Source organism: Notolepis coatsorum, assembly GCF_963971535.1.
Source record: "Notolepis coatsorum genome assembly, chromosome: 3".
Lineage (NCBI taxonomy): Eukaryota > Metazoa > Chordata > Actinopteri > Aulopiformes > Paralepididae > Notolepis > Notolepis coatsorum.
The window spans coordinates 36505128-36518058 of record NC_140167.1 but is presented as its reverse complement, the minus strand read 5'-3'; the positions used below and the strand labels follow the sequence as shown (position 1 = coordinate 36518058).

General features: G+C 38.1%; 1 protein-coding gene across 2 annotated transcripts; it reads right to left on the bottom strand.

Annotated features, from left to right (window-relative positions):
• Window positions 1-114: 114 nt before the first annotated feature.
• Window positions 115-12674, bottom strand: LOC311224778 (NPC intracellular cholesterol transporter 2-like). 2 transcript variants are annotated; one of them, XM_084309891.1, is made up of 5 exons: window positions 12605-12674; window positions 12233-12336; window positions 2480-2587; window positions 2208-2380; window positions 115-1160 (listed from the first exon to the last, which is right to left on the bottom strand). In XM_084309891.1, exons 2-5 carry the CDS (start codon window positions 12312-12314, stop codon window positions 1074-1076), a joined length of 450 nt encoding a protein of 149 aa, XP_084166017.1. In that variant the 5' UTR covers window positions 12315-12336; window positions 12605-12674; the 3' UTR covers window positions 115-1073. The 2 variants fall into 2 exon arrangements, with proteins under 2 accessions (XP_084166017.1, XP_084166018.1); XM_084309892.1 differs by having other exon boundaries at window positions 12233-12322; window positions 12606-12649.
• Between the last annotated feature and the right edge of the window lie 257 nt (window positions 12675-12931).

The window sequence follows — 12931 nt, the reverse complement described above, 5'->3', positions numbered from 1 at the left end:
AAACGTTTATTGTACTTGTGACCTGCTGCAGCGTGAAGACCTATCCAGAAAACCAGTTTCTCCTGCATTTATACAGTTATTCCTTGCTGCTGGCTTTTGCTCAGACAAAATAAAAACATCTCAAAAGGTTTATTTGTCTCAATTTCTATTAAACAATTATTCACCCATTCATGTTGAGTACATGCATTAGTTCAAGATGAATGAGATCACTCCTGATGTACTAAAAAAAAAATGTCAATCACCATATTGTGCTTAAAAAAAAAAAAAAGTATAGGCCAAAAGTAACACCTCACCCAGTAGCCAATTTCCTCAAATACAAATGAGATTTAGATAAATGTCTTTATTAGAATTAACTATTAATTTACAAAAACACAACTGATGCTTATTGGCAGTGTTATTTCAGTATAATAAAGTACTTAATTTGACATGTGAAACATGCTTTTCCGACTACACAGCAGCCAATTAAGAGACGAAAAGTCGTAGAAAAGTAATGCGGTGGAATGTAGTTCCAAAGCCGTAGCCAGTCACAGGAACATTAGTCTAATGTCACATCCGAAATGGGTAAATCATTGACACTCTTGGGCAGATTACATTGTGCAAAAATAAGCACAGTGTTAACCCTTTCACTGCCACACTACAGAAGGTTAACCCTTTACTATCACACTACCGACGATAACTCGGTAGTTGATAGTAAAGGGTTAACCTGTAATGTGGCAGTGAAAGGGTTAACCTTGTGTATTGTCGCAGTGAAAGCGTTAAACACTGACCCGTAGAATTCTAAATGGCAATGGCTGCAAAAAAAATAAAGATTTGCAAACCAGTGAAAAGACTAAATTAAACAAAAACATAATTAAAAACCAGGTGAACGATACATAAAACGTGATGCAATGTATGCAAGAAAAGAATAAAAAGCTGAATATTGGAAATTATATTTATAAAACAAGATATAGTACAAGTATCTTGCGTTTTACTATAAATATAATTTACAATACATTTGGCATTTTCTTTTTCTTACATTTGAATCCCTTTGTTGTTTAAAAAAAAATCTAGGCGGTAGAGGTACAGTTGATTGCTCAGCTCACAATCTGAACTGGGAACTTGATGCAGAACAAGTCTTTGTTGTCATCATCTCTCAGTTCCCATTCCACAGCCAGCCTTATCTGCAAATAGTAAAGAAGAACGATAAACGCCACATTTCACATATAGTGGAAGTAAGAAAAACATTAGACACGTCAGCCTCCCCCTCAGTCAGTTGGGTCAAGTCTGGCCGATATTTACAGATTTATTGTCGAGCATGCTCAATTTAACGACTTTGTAACAGTCACAATGTTCCACTTATATTTACAAGAGGAAGTGGAAGTAAGAAAAAGAGAAATGATACATTGCCTTCCCCTCAGTCAGCTGCTTCAAATATTGCTGATATTTACAGCTTTATCATCAATTTAACAACTTCGTAACAGTCACAATGTTCATTTATATTGTATATGTATAGTCTTTTCACCATGGAAGTGAAGAGATTGTATCGATTTAGTCTATATGTTGGCAGGGATACCAACTTTCAGTAAAGGTTTGGAGTGACCTTTTAGTGTGCCCACATGTGAATCTAACCAGGACGACATTAACACCTGCCAAATGCAGGTAGAATTTGGCAGTGGCGTGTCACTCTTACTAGCCACTTTGGTGGGTGATCTTGTGGGATTTTGGTGCAGAAAGAAAAAGGTACTTCCCATGATGGCATTTTGAAAAGGAATGTAGTATGTAATGATTTGAGCAAACAGGCACATACGGCTTCCTGGTTGAGAGCTTCAAAAGGGTAGGAGAGAGTAGAACAAGTGCCTAGCAGTTTTTGGGCATTTTCATAAGCCGGCAACAAAAATGTAATCACTGCAAATGACAGTGATTGTGACAGTGAATATGAGCAAGTAAACACCAAATAATGCCATCTAAAAGGATAAATGCCTGCTCTCGCCATCTGTTATTGGCCGATCTTTGTGCCAGGTGATGTCATCACACATCCAATCCACAGGTACCAATCACCTGGCACCAAGATAGGCTAGCAATAGTAAATAGATTAATTTGTGGCGTTTAGTTGCTCTTAAACACTATTCGGCTAACTGTTCCATTCACCCACATGAAGATACAGGCCTAAGTGTCAAAATGCCAGAGTAAAATATTGCTCAAGACATGACTCATCATTAGTCACTTACTGAGGGGTAATCCGTCTTGACAGGCAGTGCATTCACATAGTGGTAGCTCGTCTGCACCTGGATGGGGCACACAATACCAGACAGACAGCCATCTTCAACGGGGATGGGGTAGGGAATGGGCAGTCCAGCGATTACTCCATGAACCACTGCTTTGCATGTGTTGCTCTGCACACCTATTTAAAAGAAAAAAGAGGATGAGACATGACTGCCCCGATCTGCTCAAAGGACTTTTGCCTTGATGAACCGATATTATATCTGAATAATACACTTACTGCTGCTGAACGTCACATTGACCTGGTAGGACTGTCCTTTATGTAGCTGGCATGGTTGTGTAGGGCAAGGTTTAATATCAACCATGGACACCTTGCCAACAGAAGATCCTAGAGAGTTAAAGTAGATGGATGATGTCATTAATTTGATGGTCATTTCATAGTTACATTTTATATAAAAGTGCACTAACAATCACTGCCATGATGTCTTTTGAATTAATGACAGAAATAAAATGCAACTATCGCTGTTACAAAGCAGTTTTTTTTTTTTTTTCCTAAGCAGTATCTTAATGAACTGCGATTGTCCATTGTGGTCTGGTAATCAAAATGTTGAATTATGTGCTAGAACTTGTAAACATTACTACTTTCCTCTGGTATGGCCCAACCCTAAAGGTAGAATCTGTAATGCCATCAAACAGCAACCTCTAGGCAAAAGAGCCCTGCTTGGTATTGCATTCTAGTTTGAATTTTTTTGTTTATCGTCCGACCGATATTATCAGCCGATATCGGCAGTAAAATGTGATATCGGAAAATATCGGTATCGGTTAAAAAAAAAAATTACATTTATTTAACCTTTATTTACCCAGGCAAGCAAGTAAGAACCAATTCTTATTTTATTTATTGTCAAAAGTATGCATGTTGGTTTAATTCAACAACAAGAGATATGTAATGTTAATTTTTTCTTTTTTAATGATCATATTTTGCACAGATAATGCTTACATTTAGAAAGCCTGAATGCATCCAGTGAAATTATTAGTTACCTGAAATTATTCAGTTTTTTGGGGGGGAAACCCTGCATATATCGGTATCGGAAATTAAGAGTTGGACAATATCGGAATATCGGTATCGGTAAAAAAGCCAATATCGAGCATCCCTAATATAAATATGTCTCGGAACATTGGCGGGGACACTGGACAGCCAGCTGAAGCGCGTCATACATCCCAAACTTTGTAATCCTGCGTCTTTCATGCATTTGACCACGTTTCTGGCATTATCTCGGAGTATGACATGAATATTTTCTTTTGGAATATGCCACGTCTGGAACATTATTCTCGAATGCTGTTGCCAGTGCTGCAGCAGTATGGGAGCCGGAGAACTCTTGTGAATGCAGGAGCGCTTTACAGAGTTGGAAGTCTGCGTCAATCCACTGAGCTGTCAAACTCAGCTATGACATGGGCTATCAATGTGCGAATACACTGCCTGGTAGAGCTCGGGTACAGGGCAATGTCTGAAAAATACATGAGACCTGGGAGAGTGTAACACGGTCGTCGAACCCTATTATTATTTTCTCTCCCTCTCTCTATATATATATATATAGTTTTATTTGTAAGATATATATTTACTGTTGACGATAGTGTTTTATTGTTCGCCCGTATATGCTCCTTGTATCGCCGCTGCTTACAGCGCGCATTGGAACGGAGACAAAGTTATACCGTTAGTTTTGTATACAACCGAGCCACTCAACACATATTGAATGGAGAAAAAGATAACCGTTAGTTGGAGAATAAAAGTGAGGAGAGAGGTGTTTTTCTACAGCGCTGTGGTGGTAACGGTGTTGTGGTGTCGCCAAGGGAGAGGAGGAATACCATACTCCTCCCGCATCGATCTGCCGACGGCGACGGGCAGGGGATAACGGAGACAGAATAGACCTTTAGACTGAGTTCGGTTGAGGCTGAACTCGCATAGCAACCAACAGACTTTAGGTGATAGCCTAATCTATACCTTTCTGTTGAACTCATTCTAATTATTAATCACTGCGGTCAAGTGAGCCGTCTTTTGCTTTTGCGTGGTCAAATCAGCCGCTCTTGTTTTTCGAGTGCGCGATTAGTTCCAGGTTTACGGTAATGCATTAAAACAAGCCTGGGACGCTGTTGTAATGAACCGACGTGACTTTTGTCACAGTCTCACAAGTAGATCTTACAGAAATACTTAATATGACATTGAATGCGCATCGAATCAATAGGACGTTTAGTCTAATCAATAGGACGTTCGACGTGACTTTTGTCACAGTCTCACAAGTAGATCTTACAGAAATACTTAAGACATTGAATGCGCATCGAATCAATAGGACGTTTAGTCTAATCAATAGGACGTTTCGTATGTGCAGTATTATTGAACATCGAATCAATAGGACGCGCAGTATATTCGACCACTAAACTAAAGCTACAGACAATTCCACAGAGGAACACTTCCGGTGAGGATTTCAAAGTAAAGGATGGCATGTGGTTCATTTCTATTATTTCATAAGTAGTTTATTACACTGCCATGTTTGTACTTAATACTTCTCAAGACTACTTGCACAAATAATATTAACTACTTTTACTGTGTACTTTGAGTAATTTGAGTTTCAAAGTCCTTTTTATAGAACAATGAGTATTTTCGACTAACTTTGATGTGGGATAAAAACCATTTCTCCCATAAGCAGTTTATGAAACTGCCATGGTTGTACTTAGTACCTCTTAGACTACCTGTACAAATTATATGAAATATTTTTACTGTGTACTTTTTGAGTAATTTGAGTTTCAAAGTCCCCAGAATCAGCATTTTCGACTAACTTTGATGTGGGATAAAAAAAGATTTTCCCATAAGCACTTTATGAAACTGCCATGGTTGTACTTAGTACCTCTTAGACTACCTGTACAAATTATATGAAATATTTTTACTGTGTACTTTTTGAGTAATTTGAGTTTCAAAGTCCCCAGAATCAGCATTTTCGACTAACTTTGATGTGGGATAAAAAAAGATTTTCCCATAAGCACTTTATGAAACTGCCATGGTTGTACTTAGTACCTCTTAGACTACTTGTACAAATTATATGAAATATTTTTACTGTGTACTTTTTGAGTAATTTGAGTTTCAAAGTCCCCAGAATCAGCATTTTCGACTAACTTTGATGTGGGATAAAAAAAAAGATTTTCCCATAAGCACTTTATGAAACTGCCATGGTTGTACTTAGTACCTCTTAGACTACCTGTACAAATTATATGAAATATTTTTACTGTGTACTTTTTGAGTAATTTGAGTTTCAAAGTCCCCAGAATCAGCATTTTCGACTAACTTTGATGTGGGATAAAAAAAAGATTTTCCCATAAGCACTTTATGAAACTGCCATGGTTGTACTTAGTACCTCTTAGACTACTTGTACAAATTATATGAAATATTTTTACTGTGTACTTTTTGAGTAATTTGAGTTTCAAAGTCCCCAGAATCAGCATTTTCAACTAACTTTGATGTGGGATAAAAAAAGATTTTCCCATAAGCACTTTATGAAACTGCCATGGTTGTACTTAGTACCTCTTAGACTACCTGTACAAATTATATGAAATATTTTTACTGTGTACTTTTTGAGTAATTTGAGTTTCAAAGTCCCCAGAATCAGCATTTTCGACTAACTTTGATGTGGGATAAAAAAAGATTTTCCCATAAGCACTTTATGAAACTGCCATGGTTGTACTTAGTACCTCTTAGACTACTTGTACAAATTATATGAAATATTTTCACTGTGTACTTTTTGAGTAATTTGAGTTTCAAAGTCCCCAGAATCAGCATTTTCGACTAACTTTGATGTGGGATAAAAAAAGATTTTCCCATAAGCACTTTATGAAACTGCCATGGTTGTACTTAGTACCTCTTAGACTACCTGTACAAATTATATGAAGTATTTTTACTGTGTACTTTGAGTAATTTGAGTTTCAAAGTCCCCAGAATCAGCATTTTCGACTAACTTTGATGTGGGATAAAAAAATATTTTCCCATAAGCAGTTTATGAAACTGCCATGGTTGTACTTAGTACCTCTTAGACTACCTGTACAAATTATATGAAATATTTTTACTGTGTACTTTTTGAGTAATTTGAGTTTCAAAGTCCCCAGAATCAGCATTTTCGACTAACTTTGATGTGGGATAAAAAAATATTTTCCCATAAGCACTTTATGAAACTGCCATGGTTGTACTTAGTACCTCTTAGACTACTTGTACAAATTATATGAAATATTTTTACTGTGTACTTTTTGAGTAATTAGAGTTTTAATGTCCTCAGAATCAGCATTTTCGACTAACTTTGATGTGAGATAAAAAAATATTTTCCCATAAGCAGTTTATGAAACTGCCATGGTTGTACTTAGTACTTCTTAGACTACCTGTACAAATTATATGAAATATTTATAATTAAAAGGAAAAAGGAAAAATCTAAACCCAAGTACTAAGTACAACCATGGCAGTTTCATAAACTGCTTATGGGAAATTTTCTTTTTATCCCACATCAAAGTTAGTCGAAAATGCTGATTCTGAGGACTTTGAAACTCAAATTACTCAAAAAGTACACAGTAAAAATATTTCATATAATTTGTACAAGTAGTCTAAGAGGTACTAAGTACAACCATGGCAGTTTCATAAAGTGCTTATGGGAAAATCTTTTTTTATCCCACATCAAAGTTAGTCGAAAATGCTGATTCTGGGGACTTTGAAACTCAAATTACTCAAAAAGTACACAGTAACAATATTTCATATAATTTGTACAGGTAGTCTAAGAAGTACTAAGTACAACCATGGCAGTTTCATAAAGTGCTTATGGGAAAATATTTTTTTTATCCCACATCAAAGTTAGTCGAAAATGCTGATTCTGGGGACTTTGAAACTCAAATTACTCAAAAAGTACACAGGTAAAAATATTTCATATAATTTGTACAGGTAGTCTAAGAGGTACTAAGTACAACCATGGCAGTTTCATAAAGTGCTTATGGGAAAATCTTTTTTTATCCCACATCAAAGTTAGTCGAAAATGCTGATTCTGAGGACTTTGAAACTCAAATTACTCAAAAAGTACACAGTAAAAATATTTCATATAATTTGTACAAGTAGTCTAAGAGGTACTAAGTACAACCATGGCAGTTTCATAAAGTGCTTATGGGAAAATCTTTTTTTATCCCACATCAAAGTTAGTCGAAAATGCTGATTCTGGGGACTTTGAAACTCAAATTACTCAAAAAGTACACAGTAAAAATATTTCATATAATTTGTACAGGTAGTCTAAGAGGTACTAAGTACAACCATGGCAGTTTCATAAACTGCTTATGGGAAGAATTGTTTTTATCCAACATCAAAGTTAGTCGAAAATGCTGATTCTGAGGACTTTGAAACTCAAATTACTCAAAAAGTACACAGTAAAAATATTTCATATAATTTGTACAAGTAGTCTAAGAGGTACTAAGTACAACCATGGCAGTTTCATAAAGTGCTTATGGGAAAATCTTTTTTTATCCCACATCAAAGTTAGTCGAAAATGCTGATTCTGGGGACTTTGAAACTCAAATTACTCAAAAAGTACACAGTAAAAATATTTCATATAATTTGTACAGGTAGTCTAAGAAGTACTAAGTACAACCATGGCAGTTTCATAAAGTGCTTATGGGAAAATATTTTTTTATCCCACATCAAAGTTTGCTGATTCTGGGGACTTTGAAACTCAAAAAGTACACAGTAAAAATATTTCATATAATTTGTACAGGTAGTCTAAGAGGTACTAAGTACAACCATGGCAGTTTCATAAACTGCTTATGGAAAGAATTGTTTTTATCCCACATCAAAGTTAGTCGAAAATACTCATTGTTCTATAAAAAGGACTGTGAAACTCAAATTACTCAAAGTACACAGTAAAAGTAGTTAATATTATTTGTGCAAGTAGTCTTGAGAAGTATTAAGTACAAACATGGCAGTGTAATAAACTACTTATGAAATAATAGAAATGAACCACATGCCATCCTTTACTTTGAAATCCTCACCGGAAGTGTTCCTCTGTGGAATTGTCTGTAGCTTTAGTTTAGTGGTCGAATATACTGCGCGTCCTATTGATTCGATGTTCAATAATACTGCACATACGAAACGTCCTATTGATTAGACTAAACGTCCTATTGATTCGATGCGCATTCAATGTCATATTAAGTATTTCTGTAAGATCTACTTGTGAGACTGTGTTCAAAAGTCACGTCGGTTCATTACAACAGCGTCCCAGGGTTGTTTGAATGCATTACCGTAAACCTGGAACTAATCGCGCACTCGAAAAACAAGAGCGGCTGATTTGACCACGCAAAAGCAAAAGACGGCTCACTTGACCGCAGTTATTAATCTGGACCTTCAGAACATGCAGTATTATTAATTTGCTCAAATGTCGTGGCCTCGCAGTGCCAACTGCAGGTGTCGCCATCTCAGGTGCCAACTGCAGGGCTCGCCATCTCAAAGATGACAGAGCATACATGCAGCATCCCCCTGTTGGGGTTGCTCAATGCTGTAAAATATTACATAAATATGTTTTTATGAATAACGATATTTGAGGAGCCTAATAATATTGCTACAGCGTGCAATTCTCTGAGGTGAGAGGCTCGGCCTCCGGGCGAAACCATCTCTGCGTGACGTCAGCAACAAAATGGCGGCGCACATGTTGATTTATGCTACATAAATGGACATATAGTTTTTTCTTAGAAACGCCTTATTTTTATAACGTGATTTTTTCTGTGGTTTATCCAAATACTAATTTGATGCTATGACTATGTTTATATCGCTATGCTTCATCTCCCCTTTAATACCGTCGAGAATGTAAGTATGTTTTTAAGGTTTTCTGCAGTAATTCCTAAAACGCAAGTTATAGGCCCTGACGCATATGATAGATTATCTGGCGTTTCTTTCCTATACATGCTATATTAAAAAATTCAAATGTATATGATCGGTATACATTATGCTTCATCATGCTTGAAGGAAAGGGGGGGGGGGTCGTTTATAATTCCTTGATAGTCAGTAACGGCTTTATTTAGTATGGGTTGATAATGATCAGATAGATTGCTGTGAAATTAATAAACAATCAGGCTGAAAATAACGTTATATTCCTCTTACTGTTCGCCGATGAGACTGGAGGAAAAATATTCCAATTATTTGACGTCGATCTGCTAGATCCATTTCCCATTTGTACAACGCAATAAACGCAGAAATCATATTGATTATTGCATTTCGAAAGCGATCCCATGCACTCGAGACTCGCGAGTGTATATCTATGTATTGAGGCGTTGCAATATCAGACAGGGTCCAGCTGCAGTCCCGGAGGGAGGCTGGATGAATTATGAATGCTATGGCGAAAAAATTAAATATTGATCCCAAAAACTAGTTAACTCGTTTCTGGCGCACAACGCATGGCGGGCAATAACGAGTATACTCAGTTTTGGCGTCCAATGTGTTAAGGACTCCGGGCTCCAGGGAGAGGATGACTTTTGACCTAATCTTTTCCTTTTCTAGCAAGGTTGTTTTTCATTCCAGTTAGGGACATGGCGAATAACACCGCCTAGCCAAGGCTGGTTCTCCTAACTGGGCCATTTTGTTTACTTTGTCATATCTGAATGTCTAGTGTTATGCCTTTCAATTGTGTATTAACACTTTCCGTGCCTAAAAATAGCGCTTGAATGCCGACGCTCTATTCAATGAGAGCGATCACATTTGCGAACGCATAAACTATATCTTAAATTATGGCTATGTGTCTAATACGCCCATCGCTTATCAATGACTTGTTTGCAGTCAACATTGTCGAAACGGGGCGGCTAAGTGACGCAGTGGGCAAGGCGCTCGCCACTAACGCAGGAGATGCTGGGATCGAGCCCAGCTCTCGGCGTTGCTTCCGGCTTGGCTGGTCGTTCATACTAATACAATTGGCAGTATTAGGGGGTGGGAAAGCCGGTGGGTGGGGATCGGACGTTGTGGACAGCGACTCCTACAGGTCGGTTGGTGCGCCTGTACAGCAGTATCGGGGGCAGCGTGAGCCTCCCACGAGTTACTCCTCACCACTGAGAGATCGCGCTGTGCAGGTGAAAAGATGCGACGGCTGCCTCCTCGTGTACCGGAGGGGACACGTGATGCAAGGCTTCGTCCACATTGCAGCCGACCAGTGGGAGGCATGGTCTAGCAACGTTCGAGACAGGGGAGGGAAGAATTGGATCATACGAAATTGGGATGGGAGGAAAAAGTAGATAAAAAAAATAACATTGTCAAAACGGATATATATATATTTTTTTCCCCCCGTTTTATACCATTTTGAAAAACGCTAGTTTTTTTAAATTTCCAGAAAGAAAAAGTGATTCTGCAGGAATCGCCCTTTACTGGAATACACAAAACACGGTCATTTTTCGGCCTATTTATTAATCGTTTTCAAATAAACGCTAGATTATCGATAGTATATGTGAACTTATGCACGCTATAGAAGCGGGCTGAAAAATCGATTTTCTTATTTCCTGATCGCACACACACTCGCATATGGGACACGCTGATATATTATATAGGTGGAAAAAGCTCAGATTATCCCAATACTGGTAAAATAGATTCCTTACCTCAGATCAGATGTTCTCCAAAAAGATTATTCCAATTCCTGATCGCCATTCCAAATATCGATCACGTTTATTGATCCAACGCTGGGTGGTCGAAAACACATAATCCACGCTCCTCTGAGGGTTGGCGATGACTGCAGTAGGCTCGGATTACATGCCTGACAAGTAAAATGTGGAATCCGGATTTTTTCCCCATGAGTTTTCATTCGGTCCAATCCAAAGGATGCATTACCATCCGGGAGACGATAGGGGGCGGTATTTTCCCAATTCGAGCTCAGAGAGAGTTCCAGTGGTAACGCGAGGCTAGATTGATGAAATATGAATGGAAATCGCTAATAAAATAACGATTAAAAGAGAGTTTTCTCATCGCCTGGCACTGAACGGTTGGCATGAAATAACGGCATAACTCGTGGCTGGCACTCAAAAGTGTTAATTAATGTACATCTGACCAGAGCTTTTTGTCACTTTCTGGTCAGACGCTTGTGTGTGAACATGTCCGATTGTAAACTGATCACTTTTCCCTGTGGCCACAGCTAAATAAATTATGTTTCTATTTTTAATAACTCGACTCAGAATGATTACAAAACGGCTCATCCTTTGTCCTTAATAATTTCCATAACATTACCCCCCGCCTACCCAACCCCCCCTCCAATGTACAGTTCCCCTCCTCAAATGTATATACTCTCTTTTTTAGACTTTTATTGCATCACAAACAGTACTGTATTTGTAAATCTGGTACGTCATAAATGTCTAGATGTAGCAGTACTGTATCTGTATGTCATATGTTATGATTAATTGAAAATGGGGGACCCTGATGTAAACAAGACGAAAGTCTTTCTGGTGTGTATTGAGCTGTACTGTACCCATTCTGCAATCTGTTAATAAAATGTTCAATCAATCAATCAATCAGCCCCCCACCCACCCAACCCCACCTACCCAACCTCCTCCAATGTAGTTTCTACGTCAAATGTATATACTCTCTTTTCTGGACTCTTTTTCTATCACAAACAGTACTGTATTTGCAAATCTGGTATGTCATAAATGTATAGATGTAGCAGTACTGTCTATCTGTATGTCGTGTATATCATATGTTATGATTAATTGAAAATGTGGGACCCTGATGTAAACAAGACGAAAGTCTTGCTCTGGTCTGCATCCCCTTAACAATTGGATATTGAGCTGTACTGTACCCATTCTGCAATCTGTTAATAAAGTTATCAATCAACCAAAAACATGTAGGACAGCGAAATGTCGCCCAACGTTGTGGCAAACCGCAAACTTGAACAATAACTTTGAAGGCCGTACTTTTTACATACGAATCAACGTCGTGCACAGTGTTCAAACGAGTCACTCAAATCCCGTCGATTGGTTAATGAGATAGATGGGATCAACTCACCACAATCAACGAACTTTACAGGCTCCGCACAGGTGAATGCCATCAATGAGAACAAAACGACGGAAGCAGTTCGGAAATCCATGGTTCAGCAATCTGCTTCGAGCCTGAAATAAGGCAATACCTTTAACACCAATACATTAGGGGACAGATCGATCGCCTATATTCATGAGTCAGCCAAGAACACAGTCATTATGACTTGTTTGTGCCCCCTGACTCCTAGGAGTCCTAAAGACAAGTAAACATTGTTGTTACCAAGCGGTGACAAATGGTAAATAAAGACATATAAAGCTAAGCGCTGAAATAAATAGCAGATATAACTATAGTGTGGCATGAATTTATACAGGAATCCAACTAATAAAGTTCATTACATACCTGTTGTACACTTGCGCTTCGAGTGCAGCTAGTGCTCGCTCACCAGCCCTTCTTATTTCCTTGTATCACGAGACAACGTGACGCCCTTCTTCCTTTGGGTGAGTTCGATTTGTCAAGCCATCGGGTTGTTTTTGTCAGCTGACTTCCTTTTCCACTGACCTATGTGAGGGCTTTTGCCGACCACCCACATATCTGTCAGCATATGATGAATCGAGCGTACCCATTGAGTTAAAGTACTGATTGGCATTAGCTGTAACGAATGGAATCATTTTATTTATGAACTATAGGCGTTGTCCTTTGGTTTCTCTACGGAATGCAAATTTTAAC